We start from the raw sequence: 23,057 nt of genomic DNA, 5'->3' as shown, positions 1-23,057 counted from the left end.
GTTGGGATCCAGCAAGAGCAGTATGCTACCATAGCTGTTATCCATTCATAATTTCAAGGTTTATGCGTTTCTTGTTCACTTACTCAGTCATGATGTTATCTTTTCAACGATAATGTTTTTGAGAGATTACATGTACCAAAAGAACTGATATGCCTCCATAAATTTAACTTCAACTTAATTAACTGGGGAACACCTATCAGAAACACCATTCTCTTCATTTAAATATTTTGAGTGAAGCTTCAGTCAAAAAAATGTGGTCAAGATAAAGTGATACCTCAGCCTGGACCATCTTAGTGGTTTTGCTATGGAAAAAAAAAATATTCTGCAAATTATTCATAGCTTTCTTGCAATCTCTCTCACAAGCTCACAGAGCAGGCATTAACCTGACGTACAAACTTTTCCAAATATTATTAACACTTCAAAGACACCACAAATATTGAAGTAGATAAATTCTCTATTACTTATTTTCCTCCAATGTATCCTTTAGCAGGACAACACAGCTTCCCATCTTTTGCCTGCTGAGTTAATGCTGAAAATATGCATTAGGTATGAAGTACTTGGTTCAAGAAGAGGGTTTTCATTTAAACTGATAAAAAGTAAGGATTTTTCCTACAGTTAAGGGAGACATCTTGTCCTTAATTTTCCATTTAGTCTTGCAGGTTCCAGAAAAATGTTTAATCTTTTTATATCTCACACTATAACATAAAGTTGCAATGGAGTTTAAAGCAGAGAATCACAGCAGTGACTTTAAGACGTCCTAGTGTTTTCTAAGCCAAAGCCATGGCCAAAGACAGCGTCCTTGTTTCACATCTGTTGATGTCAATGGAAATACTGCATATGTTCCTAGGAGATCACAGGTTCCATCACGAGAGTGTAACATAATATTTTATGGAGTATGCCACCTATTTCTTAAAAGATAATCTGTCCAGTTAGTATGAGCTGCCTTGTCACTCAGTGGCACCTCTGTTTCATGCTTCACCACAGAGTTGCAGAAACCACCTTTCCTTGCCTGAATCGGCGAGACCTGAGCTGGAGCTGGCAGTGTGCCTACAGAGCCAGGGCTGCTGAGACACCACTTTCGGCAAGATGACTTGGTGCTACAACACACTTTCCATCTCTTCGCACCTTGTGCTGGTTGCACTGAAAATCCAATGCCCTCTCCAATGTACAACCTCCCTATTTTCCAGGCTATTCAGTGAGTATCGAGATGGGCTTGGGGATGTCTACAGAGTCTGTGGTTTGTACTGAGCAGAACTGGAGGCTTCCACTCTTAACTTCTCCAAACCTCAAGTTACTAGCACGCACAAAGTAGAAATCTAAATAAACAAATGCCTGGTCTGAAAAGTCTGGTTTACCAGCAGGTAACAGGTGCGAGTGAAGCAATCAGGCAACATCTTTATTTGCAGATGAATTTCCATGCATCACCAATGCATTTCCAGTGCATCACCTTCACGATTTACCCAGGAAGAGAAACCTTGGAGTCCTTCATAACTCTTTCGGCACATCTAATTTATTTATGTATGCATTTGAGTTGCTTCTGTTCTAAGTCTCTAGACGTTTTAGCCATGACACATTTTAAACACAAACAACTCACTATTATTTGTTTTAAAAAGTGAGACCTGATCAGATGAGACTGAAGAACTGAGTGCTTTCTTGGTAAACACATCACCTTTCTTCAACACACAATGCCAGCTGCTTGACAGCAGCTTTCTACCCAAGGCTTTGCCCAAAATCACCTGCAGGCTTGAAGATCTAAGACTGAGGTGTGGGTTGAGCGGAGGGCAAAGGTGTGAACTGGGGTCAGAAGCAAGCACCTGTCCATAGCACAATCGCAGGATGCCAATACAAACACGCCACCTTTTCAGAAAGGTCTTCCCCAGATGGGAGTCCACTGGACCCTGGCAAAATGGATTCGGGGGAGGCACAAATTTAAAGCCACCAGGGAAGTCAAGAGACCCAAAATCAGCACGTGAGCGCAGGCTTCTTGATCAGCCAGCTGTGCCCTTCTGCTGATTTCTCAGCCTGTGTGGAACTCAAGAGACCAGCAGGAGTGGGAACAGACTTAGTCCAAAACATATAAAAATCTCTCTGTGGGTATCTTGCTTTGAAGTTAAAAAAATCCCCCAAACACCCAACAAACAAAAAACCCCAAAACATGCTAACCCTGGCAAGTTCTTTTTGTTAAGGCTTGAGCACTGGGTCCTTAATGCAAAAGTAACTCTTGAATGGCTAAAAGAACCACTTCCAGAATCTGCATTTTACCTGTTCCGGATCCATAATATGACTATTGTTAAGAAAATGAAGGCTGAAAGATGCTGTGTCTTAAGCAAGACACAAATGAAATGGTTTAAAATAAGCACTGAGTTAACATGGGACTGACCTTAGGCAAAATCCAAATCCAAATGCACACTATTTCTCAAGAAGTAAAAAAAAAAAATTATTGGAAATTTGAAAATTAAAATGGCCTTAGATCTGTGAGTCAAACCCATTTCTAGCTGATTTCTAAGTCACTTTTAAAATAAAGAATTACTTGAATTACTGTTTCTTTATTCTTCTAAACACTGGGACAACATACAGCTGCTACAGTCTATTTTTCTGCATCCTGCAAAAACTGTATAATTCTAAATTCTGGAAGTTCTTTAAACGTAAGAAAGTATTTAAATACTCTTTTAAGCTACAGAAAATATACTTCACACAAGCAAGAGAAAGTGCTAGAACTACTGCCAGAAACTATTTAATAGCTTGAAGCAATTTCTACACTCTTGTTTGAACAGGAGGAAACTGTTTAAAGGACATGGAATGTCTTTCCATCTTCCCTTCTCTCTAAAATATCCAACTAATTTGCCTTAACTTAATCTGTGCTTTTAGCCTCCCTTCCCTGTGATTATTAAAGAACTAAGCAGTTATAGAACAGGAGCTCAAGATAGACCAAGCAAATGTTAACCTGGGACACCGTTTTGCTAATATGCACAGCCACAGTTTCTGCGTAGTGCAAATTGTATTATTTTGTGTTCAACTGGTTGCACTTGTATAGTTTGATTGCCTTATCTATCCTGTAGGGCTGAGCAAAACGGTGCAACCACTGAAACTAAACATGAATTTATTTTCTGTAAAAGCAGGGCTGAGACATGAAAGCTGTGAAAGAATCTTGTTAGCAATTCCTTGTGTAGGCAGCATGTCTCACTTTAATCATACGCATTACGGCCTTTACCCATCGCTGCAATTTCACTCCTAGAGCTTTTCTGCACATCAGTTTGGCAAACCCACTTTCTAATGTCTCTGTCTCTGCATAAGAAAGCTGAAAACTATATTGCTTCTTATGCTGCAAACAGCAAGACAACACATACGCGCACAAAATCAGTGCCTTTGAAGAGCATGGCTTGTGTCCATCATTTCCTGTTTTTGTTCCATGTTTTTCACTACCGTAGTTACCATCTGGACGCCTGAAGCATCTGCACTGAGATTTTGAAACACGAGAGGGCAGGCTACATGCAAAGGAAAAAGCACAGTGCATTTTCCTATTGGGTTTCACGATGTAAATAGCCCAGTTGAACAGGCTGTCAGAGAACTTTAAGAGAGGTGCATTTCCCACTTTCAGCATAAAAATATGTGACCAAGCTCTTTTTCTGTTTCTCTAGACGGTATACTATTAGTTATAGCTGTACCCCTGCGTTTAGAAACTGTGTCAAAAGGTGAAAGGTCTTTCTCTCTTGAAATCTGTAGCAATTTCTAAGGCCGCTACGTAACCATAAGAAAAGTTACTTGTTCTGTTCCAGGCTTTGACATGCAATGTAATGAAAATGCAATGGATTCTCTCTCAGTAAATTCCATCCGTTGAAATCTTTAAGGCCCTCCCTCCATAAATGTATTTCAGTAAATGTGTTCATTCTTACACAACGCTGTTTTTTAAGTGCGGGTAGTTGTTAAAGCAGGCTGTCCTATGATGGTTCTCTAGAAGTAGGCAGAGCAGCTGCGAAGTAGCGCTCCAGCCCCCCTACTAACATGTTCTCTGCTGGTTTACTGTTGAAAAATTTCCAGTACTAGAGTCTTTGAAGCTAAAATATCAATTCAATGTACAGATGCCATCACAGTACAATGCCTTCTTGATGGTTTTGGTATTAATTTGCTCATGAGTTAACTTCCTCCAAAAATTTTATATTTCAGTAATTAACAACTCCTACTGAAGTCAGCAAGATTCATGTCACCTATATGAACAAGTCTGAGGTTAGCTTTTCTAGAGAAATCCCACGCCTGGTGAAATAAATATGGACATGGAATCTGAAGCAAAACTGTGCCCTCATTTTTCTGTTTGATGTTAACATATCAAAAGGTAGATCCTGCTAACCCGTATTTTTGTGCCTTGGCCCTGCTCCTCTGCACTTACTTACATAAGCAATGCAATTGGTTCTGATGACATATTCATGTGAGCTAAGGCAACTTGTTTGAATAGAAGTTTACAGTTGGGAATCCAGATAATTGGATCTTGGGAGCCTGGCACAAAGGAGGAGGTCAGGATTAGTCCTTCTAAAAAACCAGTGGTGTAAGCATCCATGTAGGTGCTTCAGGTTTTGAAAAGTTTTTTAAGTTCTTTGACTGTGACAACAATGAATTCTTTCATCTGTTTCAAACTAAAACAGATTACTGACCATTTATGGCAAAAGAAAAAAGTCTGAAGAACTGCTTTTGCTAGTCAAGGTAAATCAATGCAAACATTATTACAGACCCCTTCTCCGACATCAGCAGTCATTATGCAGTCTACATTATCCACCCTTTTGCAACACATCACCAGCATTTAGTTGCCCCAACATGTTACCAGAAAGGGCCTGGCCGAATTGCCTCTCTCACATAAACAACACTTGAGTTGGGTGCTACTTGGGGTTTCTTTGCAAATGATGCTACTTCCATCACACCTAGCCACCCAAGAGGGGTTATGACATAAACACAGACGAACACAAAACCAACTGGTCAAAAATGTAAAGGGTGCACCGAAAAGGAATTAGAATTTGTGTGTCAGAGAACTTCCTCTATTCCACACTTTGCCTTTTATTTTTGAAGTTTTTCTCTGATAGATACTTCAACACATGTATGTAGTACTCTGAGAAAAATGTTCTGACAAATCGAAACTGCGTTATTCTCACAGTCAGCCAGTCAGTCACCAGCCTTCATCTCACACCTTCAGGCTACTAGCTCCAGGTTGGCTAAATTTGCGTTTTGGACTATACATGATGTTGAACAAGAACAGGATCTTTCTTTTTTTTTTTTTTTTTTTTTTTTATCTTGGGAAAGGAAGTGTTCTGGCAGTATCTCTAGGTCTTATGCTTAGAACAGGATAAAGCAAAAAAGACGACACCACCCTACAATATACACGTCTCGTGATGGAATTAATCAGTGTATCTGAACATGCTGAACTTCCCTACAACAGAATTAAAAGGAAACACCTTGCAGATAATAATGAAAAAGAGTAGTAATTCATGCAAAAATCTTTCCTCTTCCCACAACAGCTCTTTAAGGATTCAGTTCTTAATTTCTTTTAAAGAAAAACAAATTCCTATTCAAATTCAAGAATAATTTCACCAGTGAGGAAAAAAAAGCATCCCAAAGAATCACTAGAAAAAAGTTTGTCTTCTTACTTCTTCACAAAACCTGAAAAGACTCTCCTCTTCAATTCCTTTCCAAGAACAAAAAAAATCCTGCACATTGTATTTCTATAAAATAAGGTCTTACTGCATGGACACAGTTCTTAAAAAATATGTTATATAATCACCTTCCTATAACAGACTACAGCAAATTTAAAAAATCAATTTAACTGTGGTCATTTCTGATTAATATGGTTAGGATCAGTAAGTTGTAGTTGCAAAAGCTCTGCATTTGTAATTAATAAGTACAAATTATTCAGAAGTGGAATGGGTTGAACATTATTAGCAGTTCATACACATAGTACCAAATTCTGTTCATACAGAAAACTGAATTCAGAAGTTGATTTTAATGCATGATGCCCTTCCTTCATTAGGGAGCTATGATGAATAGCCAGTACTATAAAGACTATGACCTGAGGTTCAAGATTGCAGTTAAACAGCCTGTGATCCTCCCTATATAATAAAAAGGCATTTTGAATCAAATACCTGGCTGCATTTAGCCATGCTCATGGAGTGAAGTACTACTCAAGAAAGATAATCCAGTGGGACTCAAACTCCACTTTGCCATCAGGCGACAGACACCGAGCTGTACCCTGCGTGTAGGGCAGGCGGCAGAAAAGCAGCTCCAGACGGCACAAAGGCATGCCATCCCACCTTCTTCCTTGCTCTGGCGTTTTGGCACAGGATGCAGTAGTATCCTCCCGGCCCGTGCCGACTGCAACCGCAGCATTTCCCACGCAGACCCAGGCGCATGGGCCAGGGCTCTGGCCGCCCTCCCACCACTCCGCCCCATCCACCCGCTCTAAAGGACGAGCGGGCTGGTGTGTACTCTGCCCACACGTGGGGACCGGCCGCAGGCACCGGGGAGCTCTGCGGCTCAATGGGGGACACCTTTCCTCTCCCTTGGGTACCTTCACAAGCACGCAACCCAAGCCAAGCTTTAGCCTTCAGGCAGTAAGGTGCTATTCAGCATGTGCAAGACAATTTGCAAAGCAAACTCTGTAACATTGCTGTAAGGACACCAATATAACAATTACTTTCCCAGAAATTATTATTTTCTTTCCTTGATGAGATTAGTAAATTTGATACTAGCTGCCAGGGGACGCAGAAGAACTCTTATGACCAACCATAAATAAACCGAAAGAACTACTATAAATGGAGTAAGGGCTTGTTGCTGAGGTGTTCAGTAGAAACTCCTCTTTACTCTCCAACAGGAACAACACTGGGACTCTATACTGACTACACAGTCACTTATCACTCACTTCTCTGTATCTTAGAGGTAAAAAATAAATCGTACACAATAAAAATCATTAATGTTAAAGAAAGTACAAACATACCTTAAAGAACTACTTAAATTAATTTCTATACAGAGTGATTCTGTACCTAACCTGAAACTAAATGGAGTACAATAAATTCTGAGAAGAAAAACACAACTGAATTTGTACCTCTACAGCTTTTGACCTAAGATAGTTTTCCACTGTAACAATTTTCTTATACAATCAGCAGCTCCCTTCCAAAGGGAACTACAAAATGACCAGGGCAAATTATTTTGTTCTATCAGACTGTCAATCTGCTAGATACATGCACATTGTGAGTTTAACAGGAAAAAGGCTGGGATTAATTTCATGTAAAATATGCATATACAACAGAGTACGCAAAAGCCAGACTATAAAACAGAAACTTCCATACTATGTAAGAGTATAAAATTACAAATACAGGTTTTTCTGTGCCTCTACCAGCAAACAAAGTTTTGTTGTCTTTAAAATTCATGTGAGGTTTTTTTTAATTTGTTCAGTTGGTAGGGCTCCTGAGGGTGGATTACAAATAACAGGCACGTGTTCTCAATCAAGTTGATCTCACTTGAAAAATTGACAAGATTGGGTAGTAAAGTCCCAAGCTGAAGCTTTAAAACTCATCTTTGAATGCAGGCTAACCATCTGAAAGTAAAAAAGTGGCTAATTTTCCAGATTAGTTCCAATTATACTGAATTCTTTAATCTAAACTGCACAGCTTTTAACATGATTCTTTGCTTGATGTGAATATTCAACTTTTTTTTGTGAACAGAAGATACATATCAAGCTTCTCTGTGCAAGAACCAAATTGCTTTATTAGAACTGGAGGGAAAGCACTTAATTCTGGAGACACTGTAATGTAAGGTGCAAAAGAAATGGGATTTAAATATCTGCTAAAACATGTGGCTTACTCCTGCTCACACAGAAGTGATGAAAATTTTTTCTCAGTGGGAAAGCAAAAAGGAGACCATGATTTGCTTAGTGAAAGTTGTTTGTGTGTTATTTTACATTACGCATAACCGACAAAACAATTAATATTCAGCACTACATTGACAAGTCAGTCTTCCAGCTACTTTCCTGTTAGACCTATTTAGTATTTTACCATTTTTCTCATTTGTCAAAAAAGCTATTTCTGACTACTTACAGCTCTGCATTTCTGAAAGTATGCATGTTTTAATGCTGAATTTGTGAATAGATATTGAAACATTATTAAAGAAAAATATTGCCAATGCCAACACAGTGCTGAAAGAGCACTAGTTCTCTCTGAAAAAAAGTTTACTTCCCCTTTTCTACTTAGTAATTCAAGCTGTTCTGCAGCTAACAAAAGGGTACTTATTGTCATTTTATTAAATTTAAGGTAACAATAAACATTAATTCAGTCTCAAACATGATGTAATGCTGTGTGTAGCTAGGTTAAAAGAGAATGTAAAACAAATTACCTGGATTGCTTAGGAAACCCTAAATGCCCTAATTTACCCAACTATTTGTCAGCAGAGCTAATGAAAAGCCTTTCTTGCTCTTGCAATGGGTAAAGGTAGCCATTAGACTCTGAAGTGTACAATTTTACCAGCAAGGCAAAACAAAAAGCAAATCTTGGGAGTAAATATCAGCCGGACATTCACATAACAAGGTCCAGAGAGACATATCCAGAAGTTTCCTCTTTTAATCCAACTCTGAATAATGTTGGATGCTGTTCTCTGTTCCTTCAGAGCTCTACTACTGCCAAAATAACTGCAAGGCTTGCAAGTCCGAGTATATCTCAAGCCTTTCCCAAGGCACCCCAACACTATCTGAGGCACTGAAACTATGGCAACCGAATAAGAAAGCAGCTTCCATGATTAATAGATGAAGATCCCAGCGACAGTGCCTAGCTAGGCCATAATTCAGGAATGCAGGAGGTATTAGCATAGAATCCATCTCAATCTACCAATAAAAAGTAGATTTCAAAAGGCATCAACAAAACTGCAATTTTTTTTCTGCTAAAAAAAAAAATTATTCCATAGAACTATAAACTGTTCAAATTTTCATTAACAATTCAATGAACGGCTGCCTTGAGTGCAAGCAATGGATAAATGTTCATGAACAATGGTAAAAGAACCAACACAGCAAATTTCCCATCTGACTATCAAAGCCATACGTAGGAATACTCAATATATAGAACATCTGACTGAAGCTGAGCAGGTGGAGATAAGAAAGTAGAAATAATGTTTGCTGCAGTCAGGAATGTGTTTGGACACAGTTTTTCCCATTGTGTTGGGGATTCATATATGAGAGTACTTTTGCCATCCGCTGAACCGGAACACCCGACCAAATCTATTATATACTCCACACATTTTCATTACTAGAAGGCCCTGTGAGTCTGCCAGGGTCATTGCAAAATTGATGAGGGTTAGGAATACGTTTTTTAAGCGCATAATCAAACTTCCGCTATTATCTCCAGTAAAAACACTACTATTATAGTCCTCATCCACTAGATGGTCTCAGACTAAGGTGAAAGGGCATAATAAAAATATTCTTTATTTCTTTCCACTTTCATAAACATTAAGTTTTCACTAAAGACAATTGGCTACAGAGATCATAAAAGCATAGGAATGCTTTTTTTGCCCGTATCACACAAAGGGTATATGACCCTGCAGTCAAGGCACAGCTGTACCTGGGGAGGGTGAGGGAGAAGGAGCCAAAGGCTTCCCATATTGAGGACAGCACACATGTTGCCATGCCGCACCATGTGCTGTAATGCTGTGCATCTGCCCATGGAAACTCTTTCACTTCAGCATTGCACGAATGTTGTAAAGCTGCATTTCTGTAGAAGGTTCCTCAGTAGCATTTTTGTCGGTAGCTAAAAAAACCCCCCGAAAAAATGGCATGGGGTAGTCCATGATATGTGAAGTATCTAGTTATCATGATATATTTCAAGTATCTAGTATAAATACTCTATATAGAAATGCCTATTATTAACAATACTTTTAAAGGAAAGGTCATCACTGAATGTAGTGAATTACCATATGTCTTCACTCTAGAGATACAGCAACTGGCAGTTCTGTTAATAGCTGGTTTATCTACTTCATTTTGCATCTCTATTTCAGCCACTAAATAAATACTTTGGGGCTTGGGGAAAATTCCTTTCATACAAAAATGACTCTGTATTCACATAGAGCATAGTACCCCCCTCCTTTTGGCTGTTAAATAACTACAGTTCTACACTGGGAAAGACTTCAAGAGGTTTTCAGCAAATTACGGGATAATTCATGTTGGATTTTTCTCGTTTTCTTCTTCCCTTTTTGAAAGCTGTTTTTTTAAAAAAGTGATACCTACTTCCTTTTTTTATTAAACTATAGCTGGAGCTAAACTTTAGATTTCAGAGGGCATAAGTCTGGCAGCCTCATTTATATTCATCTGGTGCATGAAAGCTGAGAATATGATTATTTTAGTGGGGGAGGCACAGATCTCTCATCCCCTTCCCTATTTCCAGTGGCCCCCCTATTAACTGTTAGCAGCCTTTTTAAGTCTGAAGTGACAAAAACTGCAAACGCCTCTATACCTGTCTTTCAGTGAACCTCTCCTAAGACTTCCAGAATACCCTGATGTTGTAGGTGCATACCTCTTTTCTTCTATTTTTTTTTCTCCCTCAGTTCTCATACCACATTTAATTTTGAATCCTTTCAGATCTTCCAGCTGCTAAAATAGGATAGGTAAACGAGCATTTTGGGAACTCCAGAAGACACGCGGGACATGCAATACGTATAATTATAACACAGTAGGTGGCACTCTTCCCTTTAAATCCTAAAGCAGTGCTGTGGAGCTGTGCTGCCATACTTGCCATGTTGCAATCAAGACCCAAAACCAAAGCATCATTCACCACGGACAATTAAAGATCCCTTAACACTGTATAAACATAAACATTCAGTTATTTCCATGGCCATGGGTAATGGTTTAGTTGTCTCACAAGACAGCACATAAAGAAAATAGAGACATGCAAACTCTGGTCTGCCAGGTTTGCACTTGAACTGGGGAAGTCCACTTCTGCCTTCACAGACCCCACGCACATCTAAGCTGCTCCTCACTCAAGAGACTGGTGCGACAGACCAAAAATAAAAATATTCCTATAGAGGGGTGTCAGGCTCAGGCCCAGGCTTTCCCCCAGCTGCTTGTTTCTGCCTTTGAACACGTTCATGGTTGCTGTATGCTGTTGCTCAGCAGCTGGATTCCATGCTACCACTGACTGTTATCTTACTGCCCAAATGACCTCTGTGTATGCCTCACCCACCTCAGAGTAATCCTGATACACAGAATTAAAGAGCATAAAATGCTCAAACGGTCACCAGTAAAAAGCATTGCTTATTCCTCTTATTTTTCTGTTGCCCCATGAAGACAAAGCTTGTTACAATTTGTCAGACGCAACTTGCAGACCTAAGTCTGACTTAACACTGAAGGTCGATCCAGAGCGAGTGTACTTGCAGCATAGCTTCAGGTCCTCACCAAGTATTGGTTCCCAACAGACAACAGTATTTTCAGATTGGGGCCTAAATGTGAAAAAAGTCCCTATTTGAGTAATATCTTCACAACCATCTTTACTTTCAGAAAATTACTCAGGCAAGCAAGGCTTCGCTGGGTGAGCAAAGCTTACTTGGGTGAATGAGACTGGGAAGGATAAGGGCTAAAGATTTACCTCCTCAATAAATGAATAGTAGGGGGTAAAATACTGCAGCATCTGTATCAAATCAAGATAGTGAAAACTTCTGTTTTAGTATGGTTCAACTTTTCTCTAGCATATGCTGCGTCTAATAGAGTTGAATGTTATTTTCCAGAATTTACCGGGTTGTTTGTTTTCAGCACTCTCCTATAGTGTATGGGAATCAGGTACTACACACAAAACATTTATTTGGGTAGTATAACAATGTGTTCTTGCAAACAAGTTGGATGCAAGGAATGTATTAGCTCAGGTCAATTTAATCCTAAAACATTTTATGTCTCCCCTGCTGTAAACCATGTGAACTCCTTTCATGTGTATTTATCTATGGCTCTTCAAAACAAGATGACAAATTTCCCCTTCCCTTCACAAAACATGCACAAGCAAGTTCACAATCACCTACTTCCTTTTTAATGCAAACAGTTCTAGTCTGGATTTATCACAGGTCATTAATTTGATCTCTCCCCTTTTCTTTTTCCTTTTTTTTTTTCTTTTCAAAAATTCAATGAAGGCAACTCCTCATCCTTAGCACGACCTACCTCCTTCTTCAGTCTTAAACTCCAATAACTGTGATCCTCTATTTACAAACATTAAGAGGGCACTATGGCTAATACTCACTTTCATCTTCAAGTAGCTAGAGATGTTAGCTAGTTGTGTTTCTCATAGATGTTAGTGCCCAATTATTTTTTGGTTCAAGTAGTATGAGTTTAGTTGATAAGCTTGGTTTTGCCATTAAGTAAGAATATACAGTTTTAATGTAGACTAACTGAGAATACACAGAACATCTGTGACCGTATGATTCATCTTCCCTGAAAGTATTCACCCATGCTTCAAGCATTTGATTCCTACTACGTGAAAAGCAAATGTTGCAAATATACGTTATGGTATTACTTGCTAATTTTAAAATTTATTTATCATTCAGACAGAAAACTCATCTGGGCATTCTGCTCCTGAACTAAACTTCCATGAAAGCCAGAGATTTTCTCCAGTGAAGAGTGGTGGAGAATGGAGATCAACGTTTTTATACATAGGAAATTGTTTGGCTTAAAGAGAGTTAGTATATATTCTCTTTGTCTTATACTTTATGAGAAGCTACCATATTAAAAATGGGTTCCTTTTAGATAAAATTATACCCTAGACAGTGAAACGCCTTGGCAACTGTACTTTTTTAAGAGTGACAAACCTTCCCAATCATACTGAAGCTAGTATTTGCTTTCAGCCATGTACAAGGCAATTCCATGAAGAAAGGGGTTTGCTGGAACAGACCCAAATTTCCTCACAATACACTAGATTAGTCTCATTTAAAAAAAAAAACCAAAAAACAAAAAACAAAACACAGAAGTTACCCAGAGCAAGATCATTTTGCTTTTCTGGTCTGAAAACAAATGGCAAAGGAAGCCTCAAACATGACAACAGCTGCATAAATCTTACTCTGAGAAAAATGCCACAGACTCCTCAAAATCTCCATGAGTTCTGTGGTTAAAACAGCCTGACTCTGCTGGACTTTCTCACGTTGATGCCAAAGGATTTATCCGCCAAGTAAAGATTACTTGCATGAGAATGGCTCACTGGATGACACTTAGATTAAATGAATGCAAACCAAAAGCAGTCACTGAACTAATTTTTGCAAAGACAGTGGGAAAATCACGCCTCTAGCTACTATCTCTGAGGTTAGCTTTATAATTAATATCTTTCCTGGATGATACTAAACAAAAGTTAGCAGAATCTATGTCAAATAATAAGCAACCACATGCAGCCCTGTGACAGAAAATGGTTGTGGAGATTTAGCTCTTCGTTATTTACAACACCTGCAAGCCTTGTGTGCCCCTTTGGATGATCGAGCATTCACCTTGCAGAGTCAGGAATTAGCATCTTTTACAATTTATCACAGAGCTGACTAAAGCCTTTATTTTTGCCGTTCTATTAGTGAAATAATTTTCTGTCTACAGCAGCTAGAGATCCGCGCTGCACAGACGCTGGCACAAACGCGCATGTTTACAAACTTCAAAAGCAGCAATTAGCTTGGGAGAGGAACAGGAGAACAAATCTCCTTCTGCACAAGCGGTCAAGGTTAGAAAAAGACAGAGCCATTTGCCTAAGGAAAACCCAGCAGTTACCACCTTGCAACTCACCCTGGGAAGAGCCAGGCAGGACAGAGGCGGTGGCGGCGGGCAGAAGGGCATCTCTGCTGCGACTGACCAGGCTCCAACCTCAGCCCCGCTTCCCCTGCCAGACCCTCACCCGCACGATGGCCGGAGCCACCCCCAGGAAACGCCTCCCTTGGGCAGGCAAGAAAGAAGGAAGGAAGGGAGGAAGGGAGGAAGGGAGGAAGGGAGGAAGGGAGGAAGGGAGGAGGGAAGGAAGGAGGGAAGGAAGGAGGGAAGGAAGGAGGGAAGGAAGGAGGGAAGGAAGGCAGGAAGGAAGGGAGGGAGGGAGGAAGGGAGGGAGGGAGGAAGGAAGGAAAGGAAGGAAAGGAAGGAAGGAAAGAAAGAAGGACGGAAGGAAGGAAGGACGGAAGGAAGGATGGAAGGGAGGAAGGGAGGAAAGGAAGGAAAGGAAGAAAAGGAAGGAAAGGAAGGAAAGGAAGGAAGGAAAGAAAGAAGGACAGAAGGAAGGAAGGACGGAAGGAAGGATGGAAGAAAGGAAGGAGCGGTGGGACGGCCAAACCGTCGCAAGAAGCAGGTACTTTCTCCACGCGTGATGAAGGAGACCCAAACTTTTCGCCGCCCTCCCCGGCGGCGGAGCGCGGGGCGGTGCTGCCCCTCAGCCGGCCCCAGGGGCTGCCCGAGCCGCCGCCGCCGCCGCCTCCCGCGCCTCGGCTCCCCGTCCCCGGCGCACCGCCGGCGGGAGCGCAGCCCGGGGGGGCGTGCGGGCTCCCGCTCATGCGGAGCCGCAGCCACGGCTCTTAACGCACCTTGCCCTCAGCTGGGAGCCTTCCCTGCCCGTGCATACACGGGGACGGGGTGTGTATGTATGTAGGGGGAAATCCTTCCCCTCCTCAGCATCCTTTCCTCTCAGCAGCATCCTGTCCCCTCCTCAGCATCCCTCCCCACCTCAGCATCGGGGGCACGAAGGAGCCCCGCTCCCGGCCTCCGACCGGCCTCCCCGCGCCCCGTCGCCGGCCCTGGGGCTCCCCGGCGGCGCGGGGCGTGCGCGGGGCGCCGCGCCGCCAGCCCGCAGCCCCTCTGGGAGGGCTGGCCGAACAGGAACTCCTTTGTGCCCGCCGGCCCCGTTATTCCCCCTTAGAAAAACTTTCTCTTTTCCGCCGTTTCGCCCAGCTCCCCCGGGGCCGGAGGGAGGAGAGGGGCTGAAGGAGCGGCAGGGCGAGGGCGCGGCCGGAGGGAGAGGAGCTGGGCTGCCCCGCGATGCTCCCCGCTCGCCGGGCCGCCCCAAGGGGTCCGGTGTCCCCCGGGCTCGGCGCCGGGGCCAGCCCGCCTGCCTGCGCACACCAGCCGGGGAGAAGCGCCTGGCAGAGCCGCCGGCCCGCGGGGTAGAGGCTGGGGGCGCCCGGCAGAAAGGGGCGGGGAGCAGCCCTGTCCGAGAGCCATCCTTTTCCCCGGGGCTGCGGGACGGCAGCTGGCACCCTCCTCCGCCGGGGCCGGGGCGGAGGGAAAAGTGGCCGCTGGCCGCGGCGAGCGGGCGGGGAGGGGAACCCGTGGCCCCAGCCCACGATCGCGAACAAAGCCCGCGGCAGCGCCGGGGGCTGCGCCGCGGAAGAAGTTTCCTCGGTTCCCGGTCCCTTCCCCTAGAACGCAACCCCAGCCTTGAAAAAAAAAAAAAGAAAAAATAATAAAAATAAATCAACCGCAACCCAACTGCCCCTCATGGAAAAGCGGAGACCGCGGGGTTACGCCTCTGCACGGAGCGCCCATATAGTCCCTGTAACAAAGACACCCCCCGACCCAGCCCCACGCGATGCCCGGCCGCCCCGGGGTGAGCGGGCGGCGGCCCCGGCCCCAGCCCCGCCGGCGGTGTCCCGCGGCCGCCCAGCTCCCCGCGGCGCCCCGGCGGGCGCGACCTCCTGCCGCCGGCCCGCTGCGAGCAGGGCTCGGGGCTGAGGAGGCGGAGAGGAGCCCGAGCACCGCGCATGCAAGCCGTGCCAAGGGGATAGGGTGGAAGGCTAACACGTTAAGCAGTTGGGGGGGGGGGGGGGGCGTAGAAAAAGAAGAAAAAAGAAAAGAAAGGCGAAGCCACGACATGCCTGGAAAGTGGCAACAGCAAGCGCAGCGTGTGCACTTGCAGGCGGCTCTTCTCCCCCTCCCTAGGCGCTGCGAACGCTGTCGAGACAGAAAGCAGCAGCCAGCCTTAAACCACACACCATCTTCGCTCCTCCCGAGCCTGCCGGGGCGACCCGGGAGCCTTCCTTTCCGAGCAACCCCAAAACATCAGATAGGGATACGGACGGGGGAGTACTGTACCTTTCCGGTGCATGTATCTAGGCAGCTAGAGGACAGAACTAGCTGATGTAGTGTCCCATTTAGTAATCCATTTAAGGGGATCTCTCTGGGAAACTGGAGCCACTCTCTCCTTTGCAATCCTTTGTCATTACTACATGTGTGCTTCCCGGGGGATGGAATATTTAATATTTCTACTTTCTGAATTGCAGATGCAATTTGTTCATTTCCAATGATGGGCGAAAAGAGGGGAGGGAACAGGGAGGAGAAGAAGAAGAAGAAAAAAAAGCGTTAGCAACTCCTCTCCAGACCCAAATTCCACTACGGTTCCACTCCAGTAAGTCCCCTTCAGTCGCGCCTCGGGAGGTAAGTCATTTCGGGGTCTCCTCCTGCTCCCTCTCTACCAAAAGTGCTCCCGGTGTGACGGCTGCTTCAGGAAAACTCCACTCGCCGTGCCACGGCAGGAAAGCGCAGTCGCTCCTCGCCCCGGGCTGCCGGGCATTGGACTATGCGCGGCGAGGACCGGGGAGCCGCTGTCTCCCGCTGCCTGCCGCTGCCTGCCGCTGCCTGCCGCTGTCCTGCCTCCCCACGGCGCCCGCCGCCCGCCCCCCTGCCCCTGGGACGCGGCTCCGCCGGCGGAGGCGGAGACAAAGCCCGGACTGGACGGCGGCGGGCGGGCGGACGGGCGCGCCCCGCTCCCCGCCCCTCTTCTCGCCCCGCCCCGCCCGCCGCGACGGGCGGGGCACGTGCCCGGCAGCCCCGCCCCGCCGGGCGGCGGGCGGTGCCTCCGAGGGGGCGGTGCTGGCGGGAAGAGGCGGGGCCTCGGCGGCGCCGGGCGCGGCGGGGCGCGGCGGGGCGGGGCGGGGGTCGCCGAGCCCCGGGAGGAGGGGGCCGGCGGCGGCAGCAGCGTCGAGCCGCGGCGTGTCCGTGCGGGCGGGGGTCGGCTCCTCGTTCCAGTGCTCTCTACCGGCGACGCTGCTGCCAGCGACACCTCTCCGCCGGCGCGGGGCCGGTGCTGAGCTTTACCGGGCTTATGTCGAGCAGGTGCAAGCGGGGGGGGACCCGCCGCCCCCGGCCCCCGCCCGTCCCCGCGGAGCTGCCGCCGCCTCCAACCGTGACGGTCGTTCCGCGTCCGCGGGGCGCGCCAGGCAGCAGCCTGCAGCCCCCCGGGGGATGCGCGGCTCCTCCGCGGGCTGTGGTCGCGGCAGCAGGGGCCGCTGCGGAGCCCGGGGCGGCGGCGGGGCCCCGCGCACGCTGCCGCCTGGCAGAGGGCGCGGGGCCGGGCCGTATCCCCCGGGCGCATCCCCGGTATCCCGGGGGGAGCGGGGACTGGGGCCGCAGCTGGCTGCTGGCGCAGGTCTCGGCCGTTCGCTTGTCTTCCTTTCCCCCTTCCCTCCGCCCAAATCCCGCGTCGGTGGTCGCTCGCTGCGCTAATCCCTGTCTCGGAGCCGATCCAGCCAGGGGCAGGAGCAAGCGGCGCTAATACATTAATCCCCCTCTTCCCGGCCCCGCGCCGAGCCCTGCCGCCGCCGGTAATCCCCCCGGCCCGGCCTCGGTGCGGCGGTGTGATGCGGGGGCTGTGCCGGGGACCGCTCCCCACCCGCCGCGCACCGTGGGGCTGAGCCGCCGGCCCCGGCGCCCGCGCCTTTCCCCTGCCCCGCCGCCGCCGCCCCGGGACGGCGGTCCCGGGACCGGGAGGTGCTGCGGGTCCGCCGGGCCCACAGACCCCGCCGCGGCCGGGCGCAGTTCAGCCGCCGCCCGCGGGCGCGCCGCCGTGGGGTCCGGCCCGACCGCCCGTGGGTCCGCCCCTTCGCGCCCGTGGGGCGCCCCCCGCGCCCCGCTGACCTCTCAGAGCATCGGGGGTCGGACGGACAAGCTGCGGGAGCGGACTACGGTATAAACCCGACAAATAGCCCAAAGTCTGTGAGCTGGAAATCCGCGTGCACGTTTCTTTGGCGGCGGCATGCAACCCCTCAAGAGTTTTAGCAGTAATTTCCACCCTCTAGATCTCGCCGGACTAACGCTGCAAGGAGAGCCTCTAGTTGTTTCAGCGCGAAGGTATCTAGTTTCCAGAGGATTCGTTTACATGTGCAATTGCTTTAACATGATTTATACGTTTTTTTTCAAACCAGGTAAGTGAAAGGACAGACTGCAACCAGGGGATTTGCTGTCAGGCCACAAAGTGTGGCACTGAAATTAAAATAATTACTTGTTTATGACAGCTGTTTTTCTGCCTTTTATTTTCAGATAATGAAAGGACTCTCAGAAATTGGTTTTGGTTCAGTATTTGATTTGGGATCTAAAATTACACATGCATTCATTCAATTTCTAGTTGTTGGATTACAAGGGAAAACTCATCTGTATCAAGGAAAAGTTTCTTCTTTCCTTTCAGACAGTTTAAACTGAATGTATACTTAGGGTAATTTTCCAACCAAAGGAACTGAGACTTAATATATATTTTCTTTCTTTCCCTGAAAATCTAAAACAGAAGCAAGTTCTGCACCAAACAGAATAATTGCTGGGGACAAATAAATTTTAGTGAAGCAAACTTACCCTAGATCTGAAAGCAATTAGAGAAACTGAACTGGTACAAATAATTTCTGGGTACCCAAGCGTGTGTCAGGGGGGTAAACCAGATGAATGAACCTTGGTTTGCCAAGACCCCTAACCCCATTTCCACAAAGAGGCCCCTGATAATCTCATGGTACTTCTTCCTCTGTCAGGAAACGAGAACAGAGACTGAACGAAGTCAGGATTTGCGGGAAATACCCGTTCAACAATACCAAAGGCTGACATTCAATCATTACATTATCCTCAATCACTACATACGTTCTGAGGTGTTCAAAACTTCCACTGACTTTGTTGTGGGTTTGAACTGTAAGCAGATCTAGATTGGGCCCTTACTGTGTGCTTCACATACTTCACAAATATTTCTGCAATACTGAATGGTTTATTTTACACTTGCATTTCTTCATTAATCAAAAAAGGATCTCTGACAGAACATTTCCCCCCCCCCCTATATTTAGGGTTTTGAAAAATACAGACCAGATTTTATATTATGAAAGTTCTGCAAGAAGCAGAAAGCACTAAAAAAATCCTATTTTCCAGACACTGGTACTAGCTAAGGCATCAGTTGCTAGAAGTTTTATATTCAGGTTCTTTTACAAAAGTGTTTTCCATTCATCCACTTTCTTTCCCTGTCTTTAATTTCCAAGCCTGCACTGCCTGATTTCTTCACTTAAATCACACATTGTAGGTCTTTTTTGTTTAGCCTTCTGCCAAAACAGAAGTCAGCTCTTCTGTCCTTCATTCCCTTACTGCTCCTTCTGCTCTTAATTTACTGGAATTTTAGAATCGGTCTGTAAAATCAGACGTGTCTTCATGGCTTAAAAAAACAGCCTTTTTTCTTTTACCTGACTCCCTGTTCCCTTTCCCTCTCTGTACCCAATCTAGTAAACTGTTCTCCTCATCTTTTCTCTCCCACCAAGTTTTCTAGGCTATTTTCATGGAACTTTAATATCAATCTCAATTCTCCATGCTGTCAGATTTTCTGAAAACGGGGACACAACCTTATTTGTTTTGCCTAGACTAGTTAACAACTGTGGGCTACTCACGCTGGCTTGGGGAAGGGAGTTATTACCCTTATTGATGGGAAAAGACATTTTTTCACTGGCTGCTTTTTGGCAGCTGCAGAGGTAGAGTGCAGTGGGTTTTCCAGTCAGGAATTCTCTGTGACCTCTCTGTGGAGCTGTGTATTTTAAAAGCCTTATCTGAACAATTCACACAAGCTACAGAGAAGTTCTCCAATTCACTCCAACCCCTCTTCAGTTCACTGTTCTCCAATTCACTCCAACCATCTCTACCAAAAATTTTACTTCAGTTCATATGAAAACGTTACCTCTACACCTCCTTCCTAATCACATACAAAATATGTTGACTTGAAGTTCGTGGGACACCTGGCCTGTATGGGAGAAGGGCACTTGGGTCTCCTTCGCTGGCAGCAGCTGACTCTTTCAGTTGGGCTCCGTGAAGTGCGATGCCAATTGGCGTGCGGAGTCCCACACTGTATACGCATATATTTTCTACTTTACCAACTTCCCAGAGCCATGTGTCTGTAGGAGCAACATCCCATTAGATACAGTTCTGAGGAGCTGGGATACTGCAGGGCTGCAATGGCACCTTGTCATTGAGCACATCTCCACTCATTATCTTCCCACGTCAGAATAACCTGTTCCCAGGTTATTCTGGAAATAATAACGTTCCCCAATTTCTCTTATCAGTTGTTATTGTTAGATTCAGTTCGGTTCATTCTTGCCCCTATTTCAAAGGTTCAAAGTGCAGCAGAGTTTTACGTTGACAACAAACAACACACAAGAGTGGCAGAGCTGAGGATTTTGACAGCTGTCTGAGAAACACTAGGGGGTTTTGCCCCAGGGAAGGTATGAGATGGTTTTGATGTCCAGGAGGCACTCAAAGCCTGTAAGCTTAGGAGGGTTGTAACTCCTTTTTCCCCTCTCCCATTCTGGCATCAGAGGAGACGCCTTTACCTGTGGGGATATATCTCACCATAAATAAAAACAAAATGTTGAGTGCAGGGTCATCTTAGAATAAAGAAGTGTTGATTTCTTTAAACTTACAGCAATAGTGAAAACTCATCAAACTGTAAATATGATTTTTGTCAAGACAACATTATTGAATGCCTGGCAAAGTAATTACTCCTACACAGAGAAAAATAAAATCTTTCTTTTAATCACTTCAGAGGAATTCACCAAACTCAGCTGTACTCTGAAAATGTGGTTGAAAGTGGGCAGGTTTTTAATCAGCACATAGCTGTTCTTGGGCACACTGCAGCTAAAGGAAAGAAGACTTGTAAAAACCAACACAGACCCAATTCTCAGTCTCATAATGTAAAATGGCAGCGGGTCTTTTGCCCAATTAATTCCTGCAGAGTCAGGCTCACAGTTTAAAATTATGAGCACTAGACATTTTACAGACCGCTGTAAACATGTAGAATGAGATAGGTTAAGAACAGGTAGGCCATGAGTTTCCTCCATGGGTGTGATTTTTAATGGTTGGTGAATCCCTGCAAAATTCCTTCCGTAACTAAGGACCTTACTAGAAATGCCACATTTTTAGGTTGCTGGATGGCATATATGGATTTGCTTTTCTTAATCACTTTGTTCACACATCTTCCAAATGGATACCCAGATGACCATAGGCTGACCTGGGGTGTGCTAAGCAGGGGCACCCAAAGTATTAAAAATTCAGGAAAGCAGTTCTACATATTCACTAGAAATACCAGGGACTCCACTGAAGGATTTGCCTCTGCCTGGGAACCCAAAGGGAGTCTCTCTGTGCCAATCCTGTGCAGGTTGGTCTTTACAACTATGGAGGATTTTGGAAGGCAAACAAGGCTGCAGAGCAGATGTTTTATGCAGGAGGCTGCCCTGGTCAGCCCCTGCTGTACTGTGCCAGAAAAATCAGCAGAAATTCATGTTGCGCTGTGAGCAACATTCACATGTCACTGTGTCATCTAGTTCCCAGAAGAGGAGAGTGCTACATGATGGTGAAATAAGCAGAGAGTACTGTGGATAGCGGCTGGACCATATGGTGAAGGGAGTGGTTCCCTGTTAAAAAACACAAAACAACAGAGCATGGAAGATCAATATGGGAAAGTGATGTAGAATTTAACAGTTGTTAAAACCAACAGAAATTTGCAGAGATTCATTATCAAATTACTGTAAACACACATGGGCCAGATCCTCCTCTGGTGTAGATTAACATAATCTTATTAATGTTAGTGCATCCACATCGATTTTACCTCATGATCTGTTCTGTAAAATTTCACCAGGAAGGGAGTATATGGTAATTTTTAACTAGCCTATAGAGCTCCACAACAGGAATATAACTGATCTGTTGTATTCCATAGGCAGTTGTTTAAGTCACTAGAAAAATTATTTGCTATTGAACTCTATCGGATTTTCCATAAAGGGAAGCTTACTTTCTTTGTACATTGGATGTTGATGATCTCACATTAGTCTCTTCTAGTTAGAGTCTCTGAGAGGAAAATTAATCAGAAACTGTAGAGAGAGCATCTGAAGAGAGTTTTCAGCGTTTCGTTCCCATCAGTTTTATTATGGGAGAAGACAGCATGTGCCTCAGTAACTTCATGGCGGTTTTGTTTCAAGTATTGTGCTCTGCATTTTTAGTTCACTATTTCAGAAATTCCATCCTCCCCCAGCTTTTCCAGCATTGTGCTTAGATGTTGCATCCTTTTTGAGTACAGTGAGGAACTGAACAGAATAAAATATGTCTCTCAGCTGCTGTTTCTCTTTATATGATTAAGGTTTGACACTAACTCCTGAGTTGTTTGGACAGTAAGCAAAGAGGTGTAGAGGGACTCTCTGAAAACATGCAAAATATATTTTGATTGGAAAGTTAAGTCAAATTCATAGAGTTTTCTTGGGGTAAATCCTCTGTTCTCATCACGACTCTGTAAAATCAGGGGCTTGATCAAGAGCTTAAAGAAAACAGCAAGAAAAGACATTTATTTTGGCTTTGCCTGTGTTCTTGCAGTGGATAAATATGGTCCAAAGTGAACCATTGCAGTGGCTCCCAAAAAAGCAATGAACGTTTCAGATCTAGATGGGGAAACTAAGTGTGAAATTATCATAATTGAAAAGACAGCACTGAAAGAAGTCAATATTATAAAAAAATTTTTTAAATACAATTACAGCATCAAACTGAGAGGAAATCCAATTTTAAATAATAAGAAGTGGTTAGTTTAATAAGTCAAAATCATTGCTTTCAGTGTCCCTTCAGCTGAACTGAGCCCTTAGGAATACTCAGTAAGTGGAATTGCCAGGCAATGCAATATTACCAAAGAGAAATCTTTAATGGTTTCAGTATCTGAAAGAAAGAGGCTTTATTCCATCCTCCTCCCCAACACACACACACTTTAATTCATAACATTAAATCTCATCCAGCTGACTTTTTTTTTTTTTTAACCCTCAAATTGATGGCAGTGGGAAGAAAAAAGGGTCTG

The 23,057-nt window shown here is 44.9% G+C and overlaps 2 protein-coding genes across 5 annotated transcripts in view; one reads left to right on the top strand and one right to left on the bottom strand.

Moving 5' to 3' along the window:
• SEMA6A (semaphorin 6A) overlaps positions 1-16,237 on the bottom strand; it is a 113,201-nt gene extending 96,964 nt beyond the window's left edge. For 3 of the 4 annotated variants that reach the window (XM_076362292.1, XM_076362294.1, XM_076362295.1), the window contains exon 1: positions 16,037-16,237. The gene's annotated coding sequence lies outside the window, so the exon portion shown is untranslated. Of the gene's footprint in view, positions 1-13,750; positions 13,967-16,036 lie in introns of those variants that run through there. The other variant, XM_076362293.1, reaches the window with a different exon arrangement.
• The window catches only part of LOC143172646 (uncharacterized), a 182,019-nt gene continuing 173,053 nt past the window's right edge, over positions 14,092-23,057 (top strand). Inside the window, exons 1-2 of the mRNA XM_076362300.1 lie at positions 14,092-14,300; positions 16,225-16,378. Of these exons, the coding sequence (XP_076218415.1) occupies positions 14,251-14,300; positions 16,225-16,378 (204 nt within the window). The 5' untranslated portion in view covers positions 14,092-14,250. The remainder of the gene's footprint in view (positions 14,301-16,224; positions 16,379-23,057) is intronic.

The sequence above is a fragment of the Aptenodytes patagonicus genome, chromosome Z (genome assembly GCF_965638725.1).
Source record: "Aptenodytes patagonicus chromosome Z, bAptPat1.pri.cur, whole genome shotgun sequence".
NCBI lineage: Eukaryota > Metazoa > Chordata > Aves > Sphenisciformes > Spheniscidae > Aptenodytes > Aptenodytes patagonicus.
The sequence above is the reverse complement of the archived record's forward strand: the minus strand, read 5'-3'. Positions and strand labels throughout refer to the sequence as shown.